This window comes from Lolium perenne, chromosome 4 (assembly GCF_019359855.2).
Source record: "Lolium perenne isolate Kyuss_39 chromosome 4, Kyuss_2.0, whole genome shotgun sequence".
Taxonomy (NCBI): domain Eukaryota; kingdom Viridiplantae; phylum Streptophyta; class Magnoliopsida; order Poales; family Poaceae; genus Lolium; species Lolium perenne.
The window spans coordinates 48,684,234-48,710,437 of NC_067247.2; the positions used below are offsets into that span (position 1 = coordinate 48,684,234).

Genomic DNA, 26,204 nt, shown 5'->3' on the forward strand with positions numbered 1-26,204 from the left:
ATCACCAACACTCCTATGATTAGGAGGGAGTATCATACACAGGGGATTCAACCCGCTGCAACGGACGGGTGGGAAGACGACCAGGAAGAAGTGAACGATGATGAGCATTCACTTGGTGGGCCGCGTGCTCACGGCATGCCCAATACGGTCAGTGTTCCTTAGCAGATCTCATGTTTTTATCCCACCACAACGCACAGGGACATTTCCTAATTTTAGAAAAACAAAATTAGATGAAAACGGGCCAAAAAAAAATATTAAAATATGTAAAAGTGGGTTGTGTAGATAATACTGTGATAATCGACTCCATTATCAAACTAATACACATTTGATAAGCATGATAGATGGGCAGTCTCAAAACTAACACGTTTTTTGTAAGGAAAAAAATACCCATTCTACTCACATGGGACATATATGATTGAAGGATTGATAGCATCTTTTGTTCTTAACCATAAACACGACCATACATGGAAAAGTAGCACAACGAATTAGTACTAGATTTGTATGATATATATGTACTACCAAATAGCCATGATAAGATCCTTGGTCGCTTTTAGTTCAGCTGGCAGGGTTCTGGCTATCAACTCCTTAAGAACGGACGGGCAACTGGATTTCAGATGCTCAAAACCATCACTAGCCATCATGGCCTCTAAATTGGAAGGAGAAGCCAGGAACTTCAAACAAGCCTCTTTGAGACCATGGAAACCATGCTGTTCAGCCAAAGCCAAACTCGTCGCCACCATGTCGGAATCAATATGATTGCACAGTTTATCCTCGCATATAAGCTTCAGCCTCCCAATGTTGTACCTGTCGGCCGCTACGAGCAGATGCCCAGCCATCACCAAACCCTCACGTGCTTCAGCACCGTTATTGCTAGTAGTCTCAATTGCAGGTGGGACTGTGTCGGTGTATATGAAGTGGAGCAACGACTTGAACACATCAGCTTCCATGTCACAGATTTCGACAGGAGTGCTGGTAGAATTCTCCTTCATGGCACCGAGGAGCTCCGCCTTGAAGACGGACGACCGAGCAGCAAGGACACACCTATGAGCGGAGAAATTCTGTCCACCAACTTGGAAGGTTACATCGGCTGCATCCTTGTTCTTCAGGAGGTCGCCGAGATGCTGGTGCAAGTCGGTCGGAGGAAACCTCGTCACTTCACTGTGGATCTCCTTCGTGACGGTGACATCGCACCTGAGGATCAAACAATCGTCTCTCAAATACACAGATCCCTCCAGATCAGCCTTCTTGATGGAAGCCCAGCATGAACCTTGGCTTGTGAAGGTGTCGACAGGGTGGGTATGGCTGAAAGGCACTGGCTCTCCATTCTTGTCAATTATGTTGAACGTGAATTTCGCCTTCACATCTTGGGTGCCGGCAGAATAAAGAAGCAGATAGAAAGATACGAAATCGGCATAATCCTTAACTCTACCGTTTGGGTAATAGTTCACGGCCCAGCTGTGACCTCCAACACTGAGAGGGGCAAAAGCCAGAAAGTCGCCGGTCTTCAGTAGCGCCTTGGCTCTCCAGTAGTCATCTACCTTCAGCACATATGACCTTTCCTCAGATTCGGCTACAAGGGCAGCAGAGATCTTGCAGTGTTCTGCCATGCTGGAGGTGGACTTGGTGGCTTGGAGAAGGATGGAAGATCTGCGAGAGGAAGGATTTGATGAGTTATATACTACGAGTAGTATACAGGTGCACTAGGGAAGTTAGATCCATTTGTTTCACACGCGATCAGACGAAAGCAGAGGCCTGTTCGTACCTCGATTCCCTTCAGTAGGAGGCGCCGTTGCATCGCGCCGGCGCTATGCCAATCGTGGTAGGTGAAACCACGCCACGATGGAGCACTGGCAGATGAATGATTTGCTTCTGCTAGGGGATTAAATTTTCATAATCTCGTCAATTCGGCAACAAAGGAAGGTACGGGCACGTAAATACCGCTCTCTTTCCTTTTTTTTCTTTTCCGAAAACAGGGAGACCACGCCTAGTAGTTTCTCATTATCTCATCGAGTCGTGTTGTTTGGAGACATTTGCTTGTTACATTCTCGAACCGGATATCTAGTGATTTTGTTGTGAACGAGATCTGCAAAGGTTGGCGTCTGCGTAACAGGAAAAATATTAGTTACGCAAACAGAAAGCACAGATATAGCGGGCAAATTTCATGGTTTCCAGGGACCAGATAGTTGGGGAAACTGCTTAAACATTTTTTGGCATAAAAAGATGCAAGAAGGGCACCGGAACATCAATGACACGTCCATAATCCTGTTTACCCCCGAAATCCCTTTAAAACTGAATCTAAACACTCAGAAGGAGCACAACAAGTACACAGATGCACTACCAAGTACCAACAATAATCAGATGGAAATAGTAACCAATGCACCGTCACAACTACTAGTGACATTATTACAAATTAAAATTGTCAATGCTTGAGGATTACGTGCAGTTTTTTTTCCTTGGAGCTCAAACTGAATTACAATACAATATTACAAGTTCCACATACACGGTATCCATACTTTACATTTACATTCAGTTTCACAGTGCGGAGTAGACATGACCGCTAAAAATCAGACAGAACAAAGTAACAACATCTAGTAGTGATGTAATAAGGAGAAACGCAACCTGCCGTTGTAGTCAGTCGCTACAAAACAGGGCAACGGTGATGAGTCAGCATCATCAGCTATTGTCATTTGGTCATTTTCGACTGATTCTACCGGTAATAAGCCTGGTGAAAGGGTGGAGCCATTGAATTGCCGTAGGCTCCGAAGTCGTTGTTGTATCCGGCATAGACAGGGTAGGTCATCGGAGGGGGTGGGGATGAGACTGCAATGCCGACATTAGGAACCACATGTGGGTATGCCATTGGCAGTGAGTTTTGGCCGCAGTAGAGAGATCCGTTACCGTAGGAGGCATGGGAGGATCGAGAGCCAATGAATGTGGTGGTGGTGGTGGTGGTGATGGGAGGCGAAGATGGTACACTAGCAGGGGACACACTGCTTTGCTCGTATGCGCTTGCTGGCTGAACCAAAGCTACCACCACTGGAACAACTTGACACTGACTTTTTCTTCTCTGTCTTGGCCTTCTCCAATTCCTCCAGCTGTACCCGAAGATCCTCCAACGGGAACTCAGCTTCGAGTTTGTGGTCCTCGACACACTTTATAACAGCCCGAAGCGCAGATTGCTCCTTCTTATTTGCATTGGGGGAAACCCTAGATCCCGCCGCCGCCAGGTCGTCCCCTAGCATCCCCTCTCCTCCCTCGCCGCTGCCTGAGGGCGCGGCCGGGCAAAGCCCGGTCGGCGTCGGCGGCGGCGAGGCCCTCTCGTCCTCTGGCTCGGGTGGATGGTCGCGGGAAGCTTCCTCCGGGACACGGCGTGGCACGACCGTCGGGTGCCACGGCGTGCCGGCGCTCGGGCATGGCCTGCCGCGGCGACGGGCGACGGTGTGGTGGTTGCGCGTCTCCGGGCGGCGCGGGCAGGGGCGGCAAGGGCTGTGGTGGCTGCTCGGCCGACCTCTGCGAGGAAGGGAGGCTCAACGGCGGGCTATGCTGCGTGGGGGCCGGCGGCGGCTCCCTGCATGCCGAATCTAGGCTAGCGGGCCTGGATCTGCCGGCTGCGACACAACGGTGTCCTCTACAGATACGGCCACTGAGGGATGGCGGTGGTGGCTCATGGAGGCGCCATCTTGCTTGCCTCGGCACTACGCTCGCCGAGTTGGGGATGCGCGGCTGCCGGTGAAAACCGTGCTCCGACTCCGGTCTTGGCGGGTGATGGCGGCGTCACACGTCGTAACCTTCTTGAAGGCATCGTCGTCGCAGCCTGCATCTACCCACTCATGCTGCTCCGGGGGGGAACCCTAGATCTGGGCCTCCCGGATTGGATGATGGCGGCGTGTCGTGCGTTGTTCTACCTCTTGGGGCATCGTTTTTGGAGCAGCTGCTGGATGTTTGTGGATGTTGGTGGAGTGGTATTCATCTACCACATCGATGGCGCTGAGCCTCGGTGGCATTTTTTAGATATTCTCAAATCTGGATGGGTTTTATCTCACGTGAACTAATAGGAAGTACAATCCAGAAGGCGAGACTTTCTTTTCTCCCGGCAGGCTCTAGCGCTACGGCAACGCTTATGATGGTGCTGGGGAGTATCGACGACAGATGCGGGATGATGTATACGTGCAGGATGGTGGAGCCGTCTAGCGTCTTGGTGGCATCGACGGCATGCCTTGCAAGGTTAATGCGATGACCCCTCTTGAAGATGGGGTCGAGGAAGATGGCGGTAGCAACTTCTGTGGCGTGTGCATTGGTGTGCGATGAGAGTCTGCTTGACTGGATGTGCTTCTCATCTGCTATTAGGCGGCTTGGAAAGGCATTTGGTTTTTTTTGGATGATGTGAGTTGGTGTTTTGTCACCCCCTTCATCCCTCTATAGGTTTAGCGAGGTGGCTTCGAGTTTGATCTTTTATATTGCTCTTTTATGGCGTTGTGAATAATCTAATAAAAAATCGTGTGCATCCTTTGGATGCAGAAGCTGGAGTGATTTTTCCCCCATTTCAAAAAAAAAAAAATCTGTAAGAGAGGCCATATTAGGCCCACTAACTTGATATGAGAAACATGGCGGGCAGAAAATGCTTGCCAAAAGCCACGACATAGAATGAGGAAATTATAACAATGCTAGCTAGCAAAAAGAGGTAGACAGGTATGCACAAAGCAGCATCTATATCTCTCTGAATGCCCTGCTAACAAACAGATTGACCACCGCTAGTGCTCAGGTTATCTGAAGTACAAGATATCTTCTTATAATCCTCCAGTTAGAATTTCAAAAGAGGAACTGGGGAGAATTTTTCCAGAAGTCCAGCCTCATATGCAACGTTCACGGTAACGGGCTTGCTACGGCCTTTTGGTCGGATCTTTGGTTCGAGTCTTCCCCCCTCAACCTTCGTTTCCCCCACCTTTTCTCCCACACCACCCGTCCCAATATTAGTGTGGCTACTGCCCTCTCCTCTAGCCTTAACCTTTCCCTTGTGCCACGCCTTACTGAGGTTGCTATGGCCGAGCTTCGTACCCTCACCACCGCCCTAAGCTCTGTGGTGCTTCGCCTCGACATCCCAGATTTACGTGTTAGCCGCCTCACTAACAACCTGCTTACAAACAAGAATTTCTATTCCAGTTTTTTCAGCAACCTGCAGATGGACGACATGGCGACAAAGGTTTGGCGGAGTGCAGCCCCCCTTAAGTGCAAGATCTTCTGCTGGCTCGCTAGGAAAAAGCGTCTTCTCACCAATTAACGGCGCTTCCGTCACCACCTTGCCAGCTCCGCTACCTGCCTCTCATGCCCCCGCGATGAAGACACTGATCACCTCTTGCTTCACTGCCCTAGGGCCACTGAGGTCTGGAGGTTCTTCCACCGCGACTTCGACGACCACGACTACGCCACCTTCCCCGACTTCTGGCTCCGGAGCTGCCGCACTTACGAGGAGACCACCATCAACACCGCCATTGCTTGGAGCATTTGGACGCGAAGGAACGCCCTCACCTTCAACGGTGTTATTGAGGACATCACCACGGTTGTTCAGCGCTGTCTCGAGGACATCAGGCTCTGGGCTTTTAGATGCACTACCCCTGCTTCCTCTCATCTCCTTAATTCTTGGTGTAATGGCTATGATCCTCCCTGAGACCCTCCGTCTCTCCTTCTTTCTTGCTCCCTCCCCATCCCATACCCCCAAATCATGTAATGTTCCCCTGTAAGCCCGCCGTAGTCCAGGTCAAAAAAATATGCAACGTTCACAGCATCAAGTTGGTGCCCCTTCGTCACAAGTTCTTCGATGCTATCTTCAAACATAATTCAGCTCAGATAAGACAGCTTAATTCTAAACAAATTAACTTCAAAGGGATGACCTAGAAAGTGATTACTATGGTACAAAGCACGAGTAGCAAACACCCGTGCAGATGAAAATTGGAGTCAAGAAGTTGCAGTGACTTACCAAAAAATTTATGACCTGGGTTTTGATCGTGTGGACTAATAACCTTCTTAGTGTGTGATGACGTCGTTTTGTATGCCCTTTCATATTTGTTGGTTAGGCTTGATAATGTCTTGTCTGGCTTGTCACACTTTTCTTTATTAGGTTTACTTTTCGCTGAAGTGCGTAGGCCAGAAGTTTAAGTTTTAGAAAAACAAATTAAATGAAAATGGGCCAAACAAACATTAAAATATGTAAAAGCGGGTGGTGTAGATAATATTATGATAATCGACTCTATTATCAAACCAATACACATTTGATAAGCATGATAGATGGGCAATCTCAATAGTATTCCGTTTTTCATGCAAGAAAAAATAAAATACCCATTCTACTCACATGGACATATATGATTGAAGGATTGATGATAGCATCTTTTGTTCTTAACCATAAACACGACCATACACGGAAAAGTAGCACGACAATTAGTACTAGATTTGTATGATATAAACTATGTACTACCAAATCGCCATGATAAGATCCTTCGTCGCTTTCAGTTCAGCCGGCAAGGTTCTGGCTACGAGCTCCTTGAGAACAGACGGGCAGCTGGATTTCAGATGCTGAAACCCATCGCTCGCCATCATCGCCTCCAAATTCGAAGGAGAGACCAGAAAATTCAAACAAGCCTCCTTGAGACCATGGAAACCATGCTGTTCAGCCAAGGCCAAACTAGTCGCCACCATTTCAGAATCAATCTGATTGCACAGCTTCTCCTCGCATATCAACTTCAGCCTCCCAATGTTGTACCTGTCGGCTGCTACAAGTAGATGTCCAGCCATCGCCAACTCTCCACGTGCTTCAGCACCATTGTTGCTAGCACTCTCGAGCACAGGAGGAAGTGTGTCGGTATATATATATGAAGTGGAGCAACGATTTGAACACGTTTGCTTCCATGTCACAGATCTCGATAGGACTACCAGAGTTCTCCTTCATGGCGCCAAGGAGCTCCGCCTTGAAGACAGGTGACCGGGCAGCGAGGACACACCTATGAGCAGAGAAACTCTGTCCACCGACTTGAATGGTTAAGTCTGCTGCATCCTTGTTCTTCAGGAGGTCTCCCAGATGACAGTGCAGGTCACTCGGAGGAACCTTTGTTTCTTCGTTGTAAATCTTCTCCGTGACGGTGACATCATACCTGATGGTCAAACAATCGTCTCTCAGATGCACCGATCCCTCTAGATCAGCCCTGATGATGAAATAGACGCGCTCTTGAACTCCCCTTGAGAAGGTACGCGTAGGAATGGTACGGCTGAATGATGGTACCGGTTCCCCGTTCTTGTCAAGTACACTGATCGTCAATTTCGCTGTCACATCTTTTGCGCCAGCAGGGTCAAGAACCAGATAAAGAGAGATGCTGTCGGCACACAGTATACTGTTTAGGTAATATTTCACAGCCCATCTGTGACCTCCAACACTGAAAGGGGCAGAACTCACGCACTCGCCGGTCTTCACCAGCGCCTTGGTTCTTGAGTATCCATCTAGCTTGAGCACATATGACCTTTCCTCAGCTACAAGCGCAGCAGAGATCTTGCAATGCTCTGCCATTCTGGAGGGTGGCTTGGTAGGATGGAAGATTGGCGAGAGGAAAGAGTTCGTTGCCTCTATATGTAGAGGTGCACCTGGGAAGTTAGATGCTTTTGTTTCATACGCAGTCGGACGAAAACAGAGGCTTGTTCTCACCTCGATCTAGATGTTCGCGTCGGCATAAATTTGCTGTCATTTACTACTCGCTTACCTTCACGAGGAGACGCCGTTGCATTGCATATCCATTTTGTGCGAGTACTAGCATCAGCAGATGAAACGTCTTGTTTGTGCTGAGGAGTTAAATTGTCGATTCAGGTTACCCTTAAAAAAGAAAGTCGATTCAAGTCACATTGACCAGCAGAGACAGTTTTGCATGCAATGCATCCGCAAAAAAAGAAGTACTGGCACCTACTCCTACTATTCTCTCGGTAAACATCTGCTTGTCGCGTTCAGAACCGGAGATCCAGACATCCAGTGATTCTGTTGTGAACAAAATCTAGAACAACCTTTCAAAAAGAACCTACTCCGTAGAAAAAAACAACTCCAGAAAGTGTTCATCTTTATAAAAAAAACCTTTTCATACGAACGAATAAAATCCAGAAAAATCTTTCAAAAGGTAACTAGATAGGTGGTCCCACAACCAGAAAATATGTAACTGGAAGCAGACATGGCAGGCAAACTTCATTGTTGTGGCCAAATATGTGTCACTCGAACAGATGGCAACCTCCTGTACGACCTGCTGTGTTAGGAAAAGGGTAAGAGCATCCCCCCTCGTTGGCGCTCCCCACGCCCAAATCCGGCGAAATTTTCGTCCGGATTGGAGGAAGATTTGGCGTGGGGGGCAGTAGTTTCCCAGCCGCGTGCCCAGGCGAAGTCGACGATGCGAATTTAAAAAACGGAAACTTGACAAACTTCGGCTAAATTCGGGTGAATATAGACTAAATTTAATGATATTTAGACTAAAACGGGCGGAGTTCATACATAGAGGCCGAATTCGACTATATTTCGAATTCGGCTAGGTGAATTCAAACGCTAATTTTAAAACACGGCGCTCTACATGCCCAAATGGCGGTAGAACACCGTGTAGTCGCCGTCGCCGTCGTCGTCGGAGCCGTCGTCGTTGGCCTTCGGCTGCGCGGCCTGGCTGCTGCGCCACGCCGGCGTCTCCCCACCCGGGGATGGCTTGTACCGATCGTCGTCGGAGGACTCGAGGTCGACGACGGGGACAGCGACGCCGGATGGAGGTGTCGCGAGACGGCGGTACCGCGCGACATCGTCGTTGGCGGTTGGAGCGGCGCGGGCGGCGAGTTGGCGTGCGGCGGCCGGGTCCGGCAGCCGCCGGCTGCTGCTCCGCCTCTGGCGCGCGCCGATCGCGCCCGATCCGATGCGGCGTCGTCCGCGCGCTTCTCCTCCTCCATGTCGGCAAGCGACACGGCGATCGCCTCCGCCATCGCGGCCTCCTCCGCGCGCTTCGCCTCCTCCTCGGCGAGCGGCTTGCGGCGGCCTCTTTCTTCGTCTTCTTCCGGCCGCTCTGCGGCGCGGAAGGCTGTTCTAGGATGACGAGGGCGCCGCCGCTGCGCCTACGGTCGCCGGCGGAGACGCCGGCTCCTTCTTGACGCGCACCGGCGTCGAAGGCGACGTCGCCTCCTCCTCTTCACCGGCGCCAAGGATGACCTTGACGCCGATCCGGAAGACGACGAGCCGGCAGCCATGCGCCGTGGCTGCCGTGACGCTTCCCCGACGGCGGCTCGCCGATGCCCTCGATGCCGATAGAGGGGGCATCGTGAGCACCGGGTAGTTGCCGCCTCGATGTGCGCGAGGACGTTCGCCAACGTCCTTTCCGGCGCGCTCCACCACCGTCGGCGGCCCGCGGCGTTGTTGCGCGCAGGCGGAGGCGGCGGGCCGTCGTAGGCCGCCGACTCCCGCTCCCACCGGAGGAAGTAGGAGTTCCACCGCGTGTAGTTGTCGGGGTGGTGGCGCGGGTCGGCGCGCTCCTCGTCGGTCATCGTCATCCTCGCCTCCTCGATGGCGACGTCGAGGGCATGGCCCCGCGGCGGCGGCGGGATTGGAACGCCGCCAGCACTTAGCCGCCAGCCGCCTCCGGGAGGCCTCGTGTCCGGCGGGCAGGGGTACCCCGCCTGGTGGAGGAGGTGCCCCTCCCACGCGTGGAGCGACCGGCGGGGGAAGCCGTTGTTGGCTGCGCCGTCGTCGTCGTAGAACGCCATCTTGAGAGTAGAGGGAGAGTGGAGGGAGAGTGGAGCACGGGGTACGCCTCGCGGCGAGCGGACCGGCGTATATAGGCGTGGCTGGCGCGGGGATTAAATGCCGCGTGGATTGCGACGCGTCCGCGGCGAGCTGACCGGCGGCAGCCTTTAGTGCGCGCGGAAGACGATGCGTGCGCGGAAGACGACGACATTAACTCGCCGCGTGGCCGGCGAATGCATCGGCGGCGAGGCTTTACAGCGCGCGGAAGACGATGCGATGAGGACGACGATCGGTTTCTCTCGCCGACAAGTTGGGGCCACCAGACGCGCGGGAAGTTTCCTCGCCGTTTCGCGCGCTTTCGTTTCGTCCGGAGTCCCCGAGCGCTCCCCGGGGGGCCGGGGGGGCGTGGGATCGCCGGATGAATTTAGGCCCAAATCCGGACGAAAACGAGGAACCGGGGGCGCGACTGGGCCGAATTTCGCCGTCCGGATGGAAAAAACGCTGGCCGGGGGCCTGTTCGGGGGGACGAGTGGAGATGCTCTAACTGAGAACCATCTTGACCATTTTTGGCAGAATATCAGGCAAGGGCCGCGTACTCGAACACCAATGACAGGAGTACAATCCAGCTGAACATAATAACCTGAAGTCCTGAACTAATCATCATCCACACCACCAGCAGATTCTCGTGATCAGCATCAACACCTTAACATAATGTACTTTCAGTTTTAGAAGATTTTGGAGATGCACTACCAGCAATAATCAGAGGGAACTAATAACCAATGTCACATCACAACTATAGCTGACATACAATATTAATGGTCAATGCTTGAGGCTTACATGATATTTTTTCTTAATACATTCAACTGAATTACAACACAAGATCCGAAGGTCTACATACACGGCCTCCAAACTTTACATTCAGTTTTTCAGTGCAGAAGTAGACATGACTGCTAATAACCAGACAGAACGAAGTAACAGCATCTACTAGTGATGTATTAAAGACAAACGCAACCTACCGTTGTAGTCAGTCGCTACAAAACAGGGCAACGGTGACGAGCCAGCATCATCGTCTCTTGTCATTTGGTCATTTTCGACTGATCCTACCGGTAATACGCCTGGTGAAAAGGTGGAGCCATTGAATTGCCATAGGCTCCCAAGCCACTGTTGTATCCAGCATAGACAGGGTAGGTCATTGGAGGGGGTGGGTATGACACTGCAATGCCGACATTAGGCACCACAGGTGGGTATGCCATTGCCAGTGAGCTCTGGCTACAGTAGAGGGTTTGTCCAGCTTGCCTATCATAAGAGTAAGGAGATCCGGTACCGTAGGAGGCATGGGAAGATGGAGAGCCAATGAATGCGGTGGTGGTGGTGGTGGCGGCAGGAGAAGATGGTGCACTAGCAGGGGGCATTGTTCCTCCATTGCTTGCTCGTATGCGCTTGCTTGCTGGACCAGAGCTACCACCGCTGGAACAACTTGACACTGCCTTTTTCTTCTCTGTCTTGGCCTTCTCCAATTCTTCCAGCCGTGTCCGAAGATCCTCCAACGGGAACTCAGCTTCGAGTTTGTGGTCCTCGACACACTTTATAACTGCCCGAAGCGCAGATTGCTCCTTCTTATTTGCATTGACCTGCGAGAGAAGCTATATTAGACCCACTAACTTGGTACGAGAGACAAAGCAGGCAGAAAATGCTCGCCAAAAGCTACGATAGAGAATGTGGAAATTTTAACACAATGCTATCTAGCAAACACAAGTAGACTGGTATGCAGAAAGCAGCATCTATATCTTTCAATGCCCTGCTGACAGACTACTTGTAGACTTTCAGGCTTGCAACGCTTACTTCAAGATTATATCGATATTACTACTAGTCTTACCCCAGATTGGCCACTGCTGGTGCTCAGGTTATCTGAAGTACAAGGTATCTTCTTAGAATCCTCCAGGTAGGATTTCAAAAGAGGGACTGGGGAGAATTTTTCCAGAAGTCCAGCCTCATATGCGAAGTTCACAGCATCAAGTTGTTGGCCCTTCGTCACAAGTTCTTCAATGATATCTGCAAACATAATTCAGGTGAGATAAGAGTGACAGCTTAATTTTCAACAGATTCACTTGAAAAGGATGACCTACAAAGTGATAACTAAGGTACAAAACAGCAGCAGCATACATAGGCGGTCAGGCCAACCAAAACTATCAACCCAGCCCAATAAGGTCAGTCTCATGCAGTAAAGGAAATACTACCTCTGTCCATAAAAGGAAGTTGCAAGTTTGTCTAAATTTAGATGTATCTAACACTTCTTAGTGTATAGATACATCCGAATTTAGACAAATCTTCGACATCCTTTTATGGACGGAGGGAGTACTAGATGACTGAGATTATAGTCATTTACTTGCAAAAAGGGGCTGAAATAAGTACTAAAAAGGATGCTGAAACATAAGATAAGTGTTTCATGTATTGATGAAAAGTGTCGCAACCATCATTTGATAAGAAAATAGACTAAAAACTAATCAATTGACAGATACAAAAATAGAAGAACCATATGTATCATAATTGAAAACCTCATGCATGACATAACCAGTGAATCCACATGAGATTCTTCTACTCATGCTTATAAAAGCTCATTCAACAGTGAAATTGTGTTCATAGAACTATAAGTACAAGCATAAGAATCCAGGCAAAACAAGGAGAATTGTAATTCGTGGCTCATCCCCATGGCAATCAATGAGGCACCACTAGCCCGATTGCAGTAGCCAGAGTGGTCCATCAAAACCACCTGTGGCTTCTCAGCAACTAGTTGAATAAACTTGCTCGAAGAATCAAATCTACTGATCTAGTAATCCACAATTCCAAGAGCAAGCAATAGCTTTGTAAGCAGACGCTAGATCTCGCCCACTCAAACAATTGTATTTATGCTTGACAAATAGTTCGGTCTAGAAAATATCTTGAGAGAAATGGCAACGAGTTGGTCGGTCATTTCAGTATTTGGTTTTAGAGAACTTCTGGGAAGAAACGAGCTGAACCGAGAATTACCTTCCATGTCATCCTCGAGGCCAAGCGTGAGGGCGAGGCGCGGCATCTGCCTGCGCCAGGAGAAGCTGAGCACGATCCTCCTGTACAGGTCCCTGTCCGCCTTCTCCGCGACGGCGAAGGTGGCGACGTGCTGCAGGAAGGCGTGCGCGTCGGGCGGCTTGGCGCCCTCCACGCCGCCCTTGCGCTCGGCGGCCTCCTTCCACTGGGCCGCCATGGCGCGCGCCCGCTCGCGGGCGGCCCTGGGCACCATCGGCCGCGCGGCGCCGATCTCCGGGTCCGGGTCGGCCAGCGCCGGCACGACGGCCTCCAGTATGAGGACGCAGGCCCAGGCCAGGTCGGCCGGGGAGCGCACGGCGCGGCGGTCGACGGGGAAGACCTCGGATACCGCGTCCATGACGAAGCCGGCCGGGTCGACGCAGCGCTTGAGCGCGGCGGGGAGGGCGGTGCGGAGCGCGTCCACCTCCTTGCGGCGCTCGACCACGAAGGCGAGGAAGCCCGCGGAGTCCATGGCGGCGCAGAGGGCGGCGAGGCGGTCGGGGATGGAGGAGGAGGGGGAGGGGGAGGGGGAGGGGGAGCGGTGGCGCTTGGTGGCGAGGGAGTCGAGGCGGGAGAGGGCGAGGGAGACGGAGGCGTCGAGGGAGAGCTCGCGGCGGCGGAGCGCGTCGAGGCGGCGGGAGGCGCGGAGGTGGACGAGGCGGCGGCTGGCGCGGAGCGAGTCGGCGCGGGAGTCGATGGCGCGGTCGAGGGAGCCGAAGTGGTCGGTGAGCTGCTGGTAGAGGCGCGTGCAGGTGGCGAGCAGCTCCTGCTGCCGCTCCAGCTCCGCGAAGCCGTCCCTGATGGCCGCGGCGCCCGGCGCCTCCTGCGCCGCCGCGGCGGCGGCCATGGACGCGGGCGGCGCCGGCGGAAAGCCTAGGCGGCGCTGGGGTCGATCCGGGAAACCCTAGCTGGTTTCTCTCTGGGGATGGGGGGAGTTTGCGAATGGGGAAAGGGGAAAGCGAGCGAGAGGAGAGCGACGGGAATAAAGGCGGGGACGACAAGTGCGAGGGCGCGGCAGGGAGAGATCGTGTCGGGTTTCGCTACAGCTACCCATCGGATGACGCCGCCAGTGGGACCGGTTATGCGTGGGGCCCATATGTCGGTGATACGGAACGTGATGGGGTTTGGATAGGTATGAGTAGGCGTAGGATTTGGAGGTGGGAAAAGCTGGAGGCGTGGCGTGAGATGCAGAGGAACAGTAGGCAGTAGGAGTGGTCGGCTGTGCGCCTGTCAGGAGCACGCGAGCTCATTCGGCCATGTTTGCTCCGCTGACAGCACAAATGAATTGTGCAGCCTGCATGCAAACCACCTATCAGTACCTAATTATGTACTCCCTCCGCTCGCAATTAATCGACGCGGGGTCATGCTAGAAGTAAACAACGGCAGGCAAAGTGCACGCCGATTAATTCAGACCAGAGGTAGTAGTACTAGTAGCCTTGACGTAACTTAACTATGCTAATTGGTACTCTGTCACCATATCGCCGCGTCAACCTTTGTCAAGTTTTGCAGAACTAATTGTAATAAAACAAACAAAATCCTTTTCACGCACGTACAGACGACAATATTTATTCATCACCACAGACAAGTCACACCAGCACCAGCAGGACTTGTCACAAGACACACAACAGGAATGATTGTTCAGTCCTTGGAAAGTACCAACAAGGGTAAATAGTTCAGCACAGGAACACTCTCAGGGTTACAGATTTACAGATGGCAGTGGTTGCCCTCTGCCCTCTGCTCACTCTGTCCTAGGAACTATGAAGGCTTCATCTAAGTCATTCTCCTAAAATATTACCAAATCCCAACTCTACGAGTCTACGTTATACAACAGTTAAACTACGCACAACGTGATCGACAGTTCAACTCCGTTTGACATGATACAACACAGTTCAGGAACGGGATATGAATCAACAGGGGCACGGAGGAAACAAACCCCTATGGCTGCTCTTGGCAGGAGTATGTTGTGTAGAATGAATCTCCTGGTAGCAGCATGCTCGTGCACACGGAACTCGACACACCATCATCATTTTGCAGCATGGAACACGACGCATCATTTTGCGGTAACTCGGTAAATCACTTGAGCTGTGCACTCTTCATAGTTATTTATCACTCTGGCAAGCCATTAGGAGCTTGGCTTCTGACACGGTACACTGGCTTAGCAGCCTGCTGTCTGCTCTCCTGCTGTGATCTTGGGTTATCCTGCTTAGGCTGTCTATTCGTCCTTGGATCCTGCTTGGCAGGTATACCCTTCTGGCCTCCTCCGCTTGTTTGCTTGCCAATCCAAGTACTGGGAGGTAATGGTGGAGGAACCCCGTTTACAGGTTGCTGGTGCATGAATCCTGCATTCCGGACAGGCCGCTGCTGTGGGAATCCTGCACTTTGAACAGGTCGCGGCTGCGGGAATCCTGCATTCTGAACAGGTCGCTGCTGTGGGAATCCCGCATTTCGGGCAGGTCGTGCAAAATTGGTGTTCTGCATAGGCCTCTGAGGTGGGAACCCTGCGTACTGGTTCGGATATGGCTGATTTGGAATATATCCTGGATTCTGCATCCTGTTATTTTGATGCATCCTTGGCCCGTCTTGGATTGTCAGGTTTGACATCCCTGCATTGATGCCACCATCCTGAATTCGAGTGTTTGGCCGTTCTAGTAACCGCACATTCTGTCTGTTGGCTTGAGCTTCACCAAAGAACTGAGGCCGGGGATTTGGAGCGCTTCTGGACATGTGTGCGTGGTATGGATTATCCACAAAACCCCTCTCATATCCCAAAGGTCCAAAGGGCCTTGGTCCATTTCTAGGGCCATATGGTGCACCCCTATATGGCATCTCAAGCAGCCCAGCAGAGCTGCCAGATTTGATCTGAAGGGAATTTTTCAATAGACGATGTGCAGCCTCTCCTAAGACAGAACCTGTCAGAGCTCCATGCACCTGAGGCCTGGAATCATCAAATGATTCACAGCAAGAGCAAAAATATTAGCAATTAGTCAGGCTACAACTCAAGAAGAAATGTGCTACTCAGAAAGTATTGTTCCCCTGAAATGAATGTGTATTAATCCTGCATCTGGTAGAATATCATGTAGTAATCTATAGTATTTTAATGTGAAAGTGGTATCAACAGTTTCTGGTATGAACATATGAAATGGTAACCATACCTGTCTCTTGTCTGTCGACGACTATTATCTTCATGCCACAGCACGGGGAAAGGTTTGAAATCATATGGTTTCAATATCTACAAAATGGTTAAAGCTATGTTGGCCCATGAATTTATCTCAAGAAAAGAAATACCATATATCTCAACTCGGAGTTAACTGTGGTTAACCAATCAAAATAATTACATAGACAATAAACTTTTCTTTCCAGTAAACAAAGATGTGATACTTCTATTGTTTCACATACAAGTTAACCGTGGCTTGCATGCAGTTCAACTTTTACCAAAAATGCATACAGTCCAACTTTTACGAAATATGCATACAGTCCAACTTTTTCCAAAAATGATATAGCATACAAAAGTATTTCATGGCTGCATAAAATAACACCATAGAACTTCACAGAAATACTTTTTAGAAACATCATCGTGTTGTAGAAAAATAATGGTTAAAATTTATCTCCGGGACAATGAGAAGTATAGAAAAACATCAAAGCATGAAACTGATGAGGCAGCAGAGCATCAAGGGAACTAAGAAGCAACACCGCTCATCTATTTCACTTATTAGCTGAGTCAAGTCAACAATTCTTCCATTTACCGAGGGCAAAAGTTAAAAAGGCTCAACTAGAAATGATTATGCTATAATAGGAATAAAAAACAGATATGCGAATGTCTCTATAATGTGTATCTCCAATAAGTATCTGATTATCCAGATAATAATGCGCACAGGGTTAGGAAATACCTTTGGAGGTATAATGACACCCTCTGGAGGCTCCGCGATGTGTTTGTGATACTGAGGATTAATATAAGTACCATTCCTAGGAAACAGTATAACACTTAGAAATATTTGATGGTGACTTTGGGCTTACAATATGCTTTTTCATTTTATACTACTTACAAAACTCTGTTCTGGGTGATGGCATTGAACCCCTTAACTGGAGATCCTACAGAGATGCTGTACCAATTTCTTTGAGATAAACAAAGAAATCCATTCATTCCACCACTGAAACAAAGAGGCAACAATGCAAGTAATTATCGAGGGGAACAGTATCATCAAGAAATAGAGAATCCAGATCAATCTAGTATATATACCAACCTAGCAGCAGGGTCAATAGGTATGACATAGGAAGGATCTGTTATTGAATGCTGAGAGTACATCTGATACAGGAAGGCAATCTGAGCAGCCAATGGATGAGTTTCCCGCACATAAATTATGTCAAACATTGTTGTATTCCTGAATCTCTCTTCTTCCTGCAAAAGGCAGCAACAACCAAAGCAAACTGAATAACTGAAAGTTAGTTGCAAAAGGATCCTGAAGTAAAAGCCAAAGAAATTAAGAAGCCTAGAGCATTATACAGAAGGATCCTAGAGCAATGATACAGAAGGATCTTTGAATCTGCATACTGTTAATGACTCTTCAAGTTTATGTGTCTCCGCAAGCAGCCTTGTTTCATCAATAAAAGGCAATTTTGCAATACCCTGGGAAAAAACAGAAACGAACCTTCAAGCAACAATTAATCAGTCACCTGAAGCAAATTAATCTATCCATTCATTGATTACCTGCCACGCAAAACGTTTCCCGTTCATGTCTATCTCAAAATCTGCAGTTGCAAAAGGAAGATAGTATGGAGTAAGAGCTTATAAATACGAACTACCACTACCATACAATGCATGATGAAAAGGGCATAAACCATATTGAGATATCTTTAATTTTTAAGTATTTTCCACTCCCCGTTAGACAGGAGATATTGGTACCTTTGGGGTAGAAATACTTCAAGGGTGAATTTGGATCAGTCATCAAATCCCCGTAGTGTTTTGGCAATGCATTCGAGCTACAGAAAAAAAAATATGGTGATTTTCATGACACTATATCAATAGACCCATTAACACAGAGAAATGACAAACCTAGCAGCAGGCAGTGTTCCCATTAGTTGATCAAACGGCTTGAAAGGTTGACCCAGGAAAAAGGTTATCTCAAACTCAGTCAAGCCTTTCAGGTCAGATGCAAAAGGCGCATAATGGTATGGATAGAACCTGTTGTAAGTTAAGTGAAGAAAAGTAAAAAACAGAGTTTGTACTTGATACCAAAAAGAGTTACTTATGAGTTTTCTCAACCAAACTGCGTAACCGCAATATGCCTACGTTCAGCTGATCAGCTATTCATGTGAATATGACAGGAGTGTGAACGTTGCTGACAACATGGCTGGTTTAATATTGAGACAAGTCCAGTTTTCAACCCTGAATTCTAAGGGAAGTCCAGTTCTCAACCTCCTACGTGGATTCTACAGCTGCAGCATAATGATGCGCTGTAGACAAACAGAAGTTGCTGACATCATCACAAAGTATCACTTTGGATTTCATGGTTGGCAGTTGAAAAACAAGAACTATATATTTTATTTCCAAGTTACTCCCTCCGCTCCAAATTAACTGACTCAGCTTTGTCTAGATACGCATGTATCTACACACTAAAACGCATGATAGTGCCACAAATGGCAATGAATGGATTCTAGTAAAATTTAGAATTATGATCATGGAGTTGCTATAAATAATAAGGCAACTGAGAATGCGAGCATAAAACCAATTAATAAGTCCCTCAGGTATGATCATGGAGTTCAGAATCTTTAACAAGATCTACTGACATGATTGGTGAAATATGCTTGCGGAAAGATCAGGTGATGTTTTTGATACCAAGAAAGAACGGTAGTAATACATCCTCACAGCTGATGGTCAATAATACCTACCACTGCCATGAACAAACACCCTGATAGTAGTATCTCATAACCCAGCAAAGACCTTCCACATATTTCTGAACCTGAAAACATGGATTGTAAATAGAGATAACATCAGTATTAAGATATTGGTGACCAAAATCACCAAATAGGCAGAAACACACAACATACTCTACAAATATTGTTTCAAACGGTACCCTGTAAAAATTTAACATAACATATGAATTGAGCTCATGAAAACAACAGGTCAGAACATTTTCAATTGAGCCAGCACCAACTTCTCAAGGATTAATAGATTGTGCCTATAGTCTTTAGATGTAGATCTAAGAGTCAAAAATCGCATCTGTTCGCTATATGCATAATTACTGAAACTTGATTCTGAAAGAGTCAAAAATCACTTTTGTTTCCTATCTGCATAATCGCTGAAAGCCCAAACTGGGAACACATTATATCAAGTTTAGTGATTCTAGAAGAAAGTTTGATCCATTTTTTAATTGATCTGTTCAGAAATATGGCAGCCACCATTGTGAATACAGCAGGAGGTTAAAATAATGTTGCTAGTTTCGAAGACTAACAGTGGCATCTTAATGATAACAATGTGGCGTAAATACTGATGAATACAAAAATTATCCATAATGTCTCTTAAAGAAATGCATCATGGTTAAATTCCATTTTTATAGCTGCTATCATGGAGAGCAACGCAATCATGTTGTTGCTGTAGATAATAAAACATTACTCTGGACCACTCATTTTCTAGCATGTGAGGTCCGGCCATATACCACATTTCAAATTAAAATAAGAAGCCCACTAGGCCTGGTAGCATATAGAAGTGCTTGATGATTAGTTTGGGAACTAGTGCCTTCAGAAAATCAGTAGGGGGTACTGAATAGCAAGACTCACAACATCTCTCTGGACTTGATCAATAGGTTTTGATTCTGCCTCTTCTTTAAACTTCTCGGCATAGTACCTTTCCTTGAATCCTGGCTCTCCTAGTTTTACCTGAAGGGCAGTCAGTGCAAAATAAAAGATAGAGAAAAGGTACATAACACAAACTGCCACGCTCCCTATTTTACTATCAGTAGAGAACCAAAACACTAGAAATTACTATATGAACAGATTCTTTGGATTTCAAGCATATGTGAGTTTCCAAATACTAATATTCTCAGATTTTAGGGCTACAAAGATGTTGTGATCTGAACTACTGTTACTCCTAAAAAGATAGGAAAAATTGAAATGAAGCATACCAAGACAACCTACAATACGGAATAGGGAAAGCAATCACAAGATGGAACTGTTTCACATAAACTTCCAAGTCACTTTTAAACACTTGACAGTGACAGATGATGGTGCTCTGAAATCATGCAAGATATCATTCACTAACACATGTCCAAAGTGTGTCAAAGAAACCCAAAAGGAGATTTGAAGTATTAATAGGGGATGCAAATGAGAAAAGTGCCAAGTGCAAACTAGAAGTTCGTTTGAAAAGATTGTCATCTACTTGTACAAATAGTACACCAGTTCACCAATCTCCCACTACAAGAAAAGAAACAAACCATGTCCACATATTTATTATCCTCAGAGATCTCTCCCTGCGCTCTACGTCTATCCTCATTGTTCTCGTACGCCTGCAATATAACAATCATAGAAAGTATCATTTGGGGTAAGAATCGCAAAGGACAAACTTAGTCAACATGGTTTTGTAGACTTCTTTCACTAGTTGAAACTAAACTAAGGTTACCATGAATCAAGAAAGTAAAGAAACTGTCTTTAAATGTATGCTCACATGAAGGTTGAACTGCACTCCATGTGGAGGCGTTTAGGTAGAAGTGCTAACAAGAACTGCATGTCAAAAGCAGCAGCCTGTTGCAATCCACTTTGAATGCAACTTAACTCTGAGTCCAGACTCACATCATACATATACCAATACGTTGCACCAAAAGCATATAATTATATCTTAGAACCGGACCAAGTAACTTGACGTCATTAACATAAAATGGACCTCAGCATATACATACCAGACATATATTTGCATCATAAAATAGTTATTACAGGAAATGACATACATAGGCTTCGATGCATTGACGTGCTACAGAGTGTATAGGATTACAGAGGTAAAGAAGAGTAGCTAGAAAGTACCTTCTGAATACGTGTACGCTTCCGGAAAATTTGATCTTCGTTGACAGCAACAGCCTGAATGAAATGCTCCACTCGTTCCAATAAAACCTTTTATTGAAAAGGAGAAAATGCCATGCTATGAGAAAACTGTAAATGTCAACGCCGCATCATGAGAAGTATCAATAGGTAAGGCCATAACACCAAGGCAATATATCAGGCTTGAAGTGAAGCACGTCTATTTATTTTATTTTGTTCTGATTACAGGGAAGACATCCTGCAACCTCACACATTAAGGCAGACAAGCTAAACCAGAGGAGCTCTAATGACTGTTACGCAACATACTGGCCAAGAACAGTTCTCGCTGCGCTACTCAGTACCCACCTCGTGTCCTTCTCTTAATCTCGCCAGCCCCGGCCCTGTCTTCGCCGCCCCTCACTGCAACCCGTCCTAATTTCTGCTAGTTTTTAGTCTGCTCGGCCCCATCCCTGCCTTGTTTGGCCTTGGAAGTATTGATTTTATAAGCCTAAAAACCCTGATTTTTGCTGCCTTTTTGTCCTGCCATTGACTGAGTTAAGAGCGTTTAAGCGTGCATAAATCGTGTAAGCGCTAAGTGGAAGGCTACCACACCACATAACGCTTTTTAAACCTAGAAAAATCCTCTGGCACATCATTAGCGCTATATACCATATTTACGAATGCTAGTGACAGGTAATTGTTCGAATGGGGTGGGCTCCGTAGATGCAGTTCTATGCGAAAGAAGAAATAGATGTGCAGGAGGGAGAGAGTGAACTAAAGGTGGGAAAAACGGAGGATGTCAGGGCAAGAGCTCAATATTTCTTGCTTGCCGGCCCAATGGTCCAAGCCTCCCTTATTGGACAAGCTAGCCAGCTACTAATCGAAAACAAAATTTAGTTCAGAAATAAACTGGTCAAACCAATCATAATAGAATAAAGCTAACATCTATCGGTCTGAAATTAACTAATGAGACATTCAGTTGGCACTTTGGCACTGCTGCGCATGCTATCATGTTAGATGATGTGGTCTATACTCTGCGACAATAATTGTAACTAACTGGGTGCAGTCAGTTGGTCATGCTCAAGAGCGAGTCCAAAAAGAATTTAGACATGATGCTTCAACAAACTGAACGTAAGGAAATCAGGATCAATCTACAGTGCAATCACTTTAGTAACTTCACTGTGATACCGCTAGTTCACCTTATTCAGTTATTCTACCATTGCAAGTTAGTTGATATGACGGTTATCATTCTGTTTATACCATAACTTACAAAGTAATTATACAATATGAAAGCATGTGATGGATGTCCTCTATAAGTTGTTTCCCCAGAGAATCTTAGTGATAACACAAGGTAACACCTCAACGATTATTAGTTTTATTATGGACACGTTTGGACTGTGACCAAAGTGTGCCCTACCAATTTTTTGGTCATGTCCACATCAACCAACTCTAGTTAATTTTTTTAGCCAATGTTAGCCAACTTATGGGCAAGCAAAAGCTCAACCAAAATTTTGACTAGCCAAATTACGGTAGGGCAATCTTGCGCAAAAACCAAACACACCCTATACTACAATGTTTACATCTAAAGCCGGTAATAATCCAGTATTACTCCTTTATACATTCTATAAGAAACTTTTACAGCGAAGTGATGCAATGGTATTGCTTTGAACCATAGAAGAATATGAGCACAAAGAAACTGTACCTCGCCCCCATCAGTGAGGTAACCGCCCATTGGTTTGAACTCCGCTCTATAAATACTCATCAGAAGATTAATTGCACCCTACAGTGTACAACAGAAATTAATCACTTCATAGCAAATTATCCTATAAGACAAAACGAAACCTATTATAGGAATTCTGTAAATCGACAGACCTCACGAATTTCCAGAGTCGGCATGTGAGGCAAGAAGTCATTCCCAACAAAGAAACAGATGAACACAAAATCATCAATGATGCGTTCAAAGTTTATCTTGAAGGGAGGGTCTGCAATTTCCAAATCCTTCTCCAGGTATTCCCTCAGCACCCAGATGTTAAGAAACTGTTAACAGGTCAATAGTTAGAGACTGAATTAATAGCAGTAGAAGATATGGAGTTGCAAATTGCATATCAGATGCATACCCCAAAAGATATGAGACAGACAAGAAAAATGGAAGTTAGCAGAGGAAAAGATGGCATGCTTCTGAGTACCTGGTACTTCTTTTTATGAATTGGAGGGAGCTCCACGACGTTATCAGAGGGACCGGGACCTCTGCATTCGGCAGCCAAATGCCCAGCTTGACCACACAGAAAGCATTTATCATGTTGCCCTGGCATGGTGATCACCTGTAAAGTCAGTTGAATTATGTAGTTACAGAAGTACTCCTAAATTACCGTGAAGAACACGAAATTTAACTTTGAGGAATGGCCAGAGTCAGATGCATGGGTGCACTTGTGAACAAAGAAATGTTACAAATTTACCTCTCTTAAAATCGAGAAGTGGACCTCATGAGTTGCCAAGGAAAGCATGATCAAATCAGCATCCTGAAAAAATGTGGTGATCCATGAGTCGAAAGGTTGTGGGTACACAGATGACAGCTGCTTGGAACTTTGCAAGTGAACTTACAAGGCCATATAAGACGTGGCGCGTATTCGGGTCAAACCCTGGAAGATTGCGCTGCAGCCGGATGTACGACATGATCTTGTGCTCCCCCTCTCCGGGAACATTCGAGTCGGACAATAATACCTTGCAAAAAATAAAGCACCCAATGCAGTTCCCATTTATAATAAAACACAACAGAAAACCAAGTAACTAATTAACCCAAAAACACGCCGTAGTATGAGCACCTTGACCGACTGCCACCCGGGGGAGTGGTTCAATCTCAGCTGTATGTAGTACTGAAGCGCGGTGGAGAGCACAAACATGAAGGGCGTCCCGGGAGTAATGACATTGGAGTCGATGGCCTCCGACTTCTCCTTCTGGACCAGAGCCCTCCCCTCCGCCTCGAACTGCATCCTCATCATTTCCTCCTCGGCCGCCTGGACAAGGCAACCAACAGCATGAGAAGAGCTACAGCTACCTGTGTAAGGGCGTCATGGCCAAGCAGTAACGTTACCGCGTCGGCAGCGTCCTTGGCAGCCCGGAACCGCCTGGAGCGCTGCTGGTTCATCTTCGCCCTTGGGGCGACGCCATCTGCGTGATTCAGCGGAGCATTAGTGAGTTGACCCGGGTTAGGATAGAGCCGCATTAGCGCGAATGCAGGCTTAGGAGGAGCTCACCGATGGCCAGGTAGAGGAGCTTTCTCGGGCGGACGAGGCAGAAGATGTGGTCGATGTAATCAAAAATCGACCTGAACACCTGGTCGTAGGTGGTCGGGGCGGGCTGCAGGGGGGAGGAGAGGGGTGAGACCAGGAGCATAGTAGCAGCAGGCAGTAGGGGTGAAGGAAGTAACGCGGGGTTGAGGGGTTTAAGGGGGGGAATCGAGGCGTACGCGGCCTTCGGGGTGGAAGCAGGGGTGGATGATGCCGTTCATGTCGAGGTAGAGGTTGTCGAACTCGATGCCGTTGGGGTTGGGGCGGCGGAGGTCGACGGGGACGAAGGCCCCCGGCTCGAGCTCCACCGGCTCCTCCTCCTCCGCGTCCGACACCGTCTGTGGGTAGCGGTCCGCCAGCCACCTGTAGAAGGCCGGGACTCCCATCGCGCTTGGAACCTTCCCGCCGGAGCCGGATCCCTCTTGTATCGCCTCGCCTCGTCGGGGGGCGGCGGTTCGGGAAGCTTCCGGGGCGGGGGCGGGGGCGGCGGTGGCGTGGGCGGTGGCTACCCTCGTTGTGGGTTCGATCTGGATACAGAGGGGGGCGAGAGGAGGCTGCGGGGTGGGGAAGAAGAGAAGGGTAATGGGGCTGCCTCCAAGCGTGCGTGCCGGAGCTGGTGGTTGCGTTGCGTTGCGTGGTTGGGTTCGGTCGGCTCGGTCGCTGCGGCTTGTATGTAGTAGTTGTTGGACAATCCGAGCTGATCCAATCCGTGGCAGTGATGCCTCATGCCGCGGTGAAAGACAGGACCGGAGGGGTACGATACGTATCTTCGACGGTCAGGATCAGAACGTGTCATCGCCATGGACAATGAATGCATATATCTACAACTAAAATATGTCTACATAATACGTATCGAAGTGAGTAGAAAGATTTGCATAAAACGATAAACATGACAGCAGTTATTTCGGAACACGTATGAACTGCTCAATGAGAAGGATGTGGGTCCCACATATTAGTCTCCCATCTCGTTATCCTCTCGTAAGCAAAAGCAGTGGTGGATCGGGACAGCCCGGATGACAAAAGTGTGAGTCGATGAAGCACACGGTTCAAGGAGGAGGAGTACCTGGAGGTCGTGCTCTACCTCATAGGCGACAGCGCGGTTGTCATCCATAGCGCCAAGAACGGTGACGATGTTGAGATGCTGAGACGGCGCTCTTGCATCCAACGCTCAGTCCGTAGTGACGTGTCACCGAACCTCGGGCTCAGCTGAGGCACATCACATCGATGAAGAAGTCATCACCAATGGTGGCGCGGTAGTGACCAGACTAGACCGGAGTGTGACAACAATAGCGGCTACTTTCTTTGACATGCACATCTTCAATTCAAGTTAAGACCCGTGTCCAATTTTGCTTATGCTCTTACCTTGGCTTGAGGGTTTGAGCTATGGTGCGGTGGTTTACAGGGAAGGTGGGCAACATGACGTGTGCGGAGGTCACCACCCATGCAAAACTTATCTCCTCACACGGTACACTTGCATCTCCTCTTCTCTTATGTTTCCCCACAACCTGCCAAGAAAATCAATGAAACTATATCACCTCTCCTAAGCTTTGTCAAATGTTGAGCCACTGTAATATCCCAGGTTTAGAGACGATCGAGGGTAGAAATTAGGAAGGGATGTGCATTGCATCGTAAAATCTGGGGGAAATTTCGCTCTTTATAAAAAAACTTGCATCTTAGGAGGAACAAGTTTCTCTCTCGACACCTTACATGGTTAGGGTTTTGAGAGTGCGATAAACTTGGACCTCAATTAACTCAATTAGGGTTTTCAAGAAGAGAGGGGAACAATCAACCTCTCAACTTAAGTTGCATGATTGAATTCAAACAAGTTGAGTTTGAATTTTAAATTCAAACATTAATTATATATACCATAATTCAAACTTGAGATAATTCATTAATTAAATAGATAATCAAGTATATAAAATAATACAACACATATTTAAAGCTCATTAAGGAAAACTTGAGCTTTATTGATAATCACATAAGATACATTGTCAATTTACAATATCCCAAATTGAATTATGAATATTACAACACTTTACAGAAATTACAAAAAATGAAAAGGAAAATGAAAATTACAAAGATGTTCAAATAACTAAACTACTAGCTAGATTTCT

The 26,204-nt window shown here is 47.6% G+C and overlaps 2 protein-coding genes and 1 pseudogene across 2 annotated transcripts; all 3 read right to left on the minus strand.

Annotated features, from left to right (window-relative positions):
* Nucleotides 1-515: 515 nt before the first annotated feature.
* On the minus strand, nt 516-1,607 carry LOC127292428 (BTB/POZ and MATH domain-containing protein 1-like). The gene has a single exon (XM_051321817.1). The coding sequence runs from the start codon at nt 1,605-1,607 to the stop codon at nt 516-518; it is 1,092 nt and encodes a 363-aa protein (XP_051177777.1).
* Nucleotides 1,608-6,419: 4,812 nt separating this feature from the next.
* LOC127292429 (BTB/POZ and MATH domain-containing protein 3-like) lies at nt 6,420-7,552 on the minus strand (annotated as a pseudogene).
* A 2,966-nt stretch (nt 7,553-10,518) lies between these two features.
* LOC127346757 (5'-3' exoribonuclease 4) lies at nt 10,519-24,654 on the minus strand. The gene is made up of 25 exons (XM_051373026.2): nt 24,270-24,654; nt 24,058-24,160; nt 23,895-23,971; nt 23,626-23,817; nt 23,405-23,524; nt 23,260-23,322; nt 22,990-23,124; nt 22,676-22,840; nt 22,506-22,583; nt 20,810-20,896; nt 20,227-20,298; nt 19,574-19,672; nt 18,686-18,756; nt 17,850-17,978; nt 17,700-17,776; nt 17,505-17,545; nt 17,349-17,423; nt 17,041-17,195; nt 16,843-16,947; nt 16,687-16,762; nt 15,952-16,028; nt 14,909-15,734; nt 12,764-13,703; nt 11,613-11,788; nt 10,519-11,367 (listed from the first exon to the last, which is right to left on the minus strand). The coding sequence occupies exons 1-25, from the start codon at nt 24,474-24,476 to the stop codon at nt 10,837-10,839; spliced, it is 4,677 nt and encodes a 1,558-aa protein (XP_051228986.1). The 5' UTR covers nt 24,477-24,654; the 3' UTR covers nt 10,519-10,836.
* Nucleotides 24,655-26,204: the final 1,550 nt, after the last annotated feature.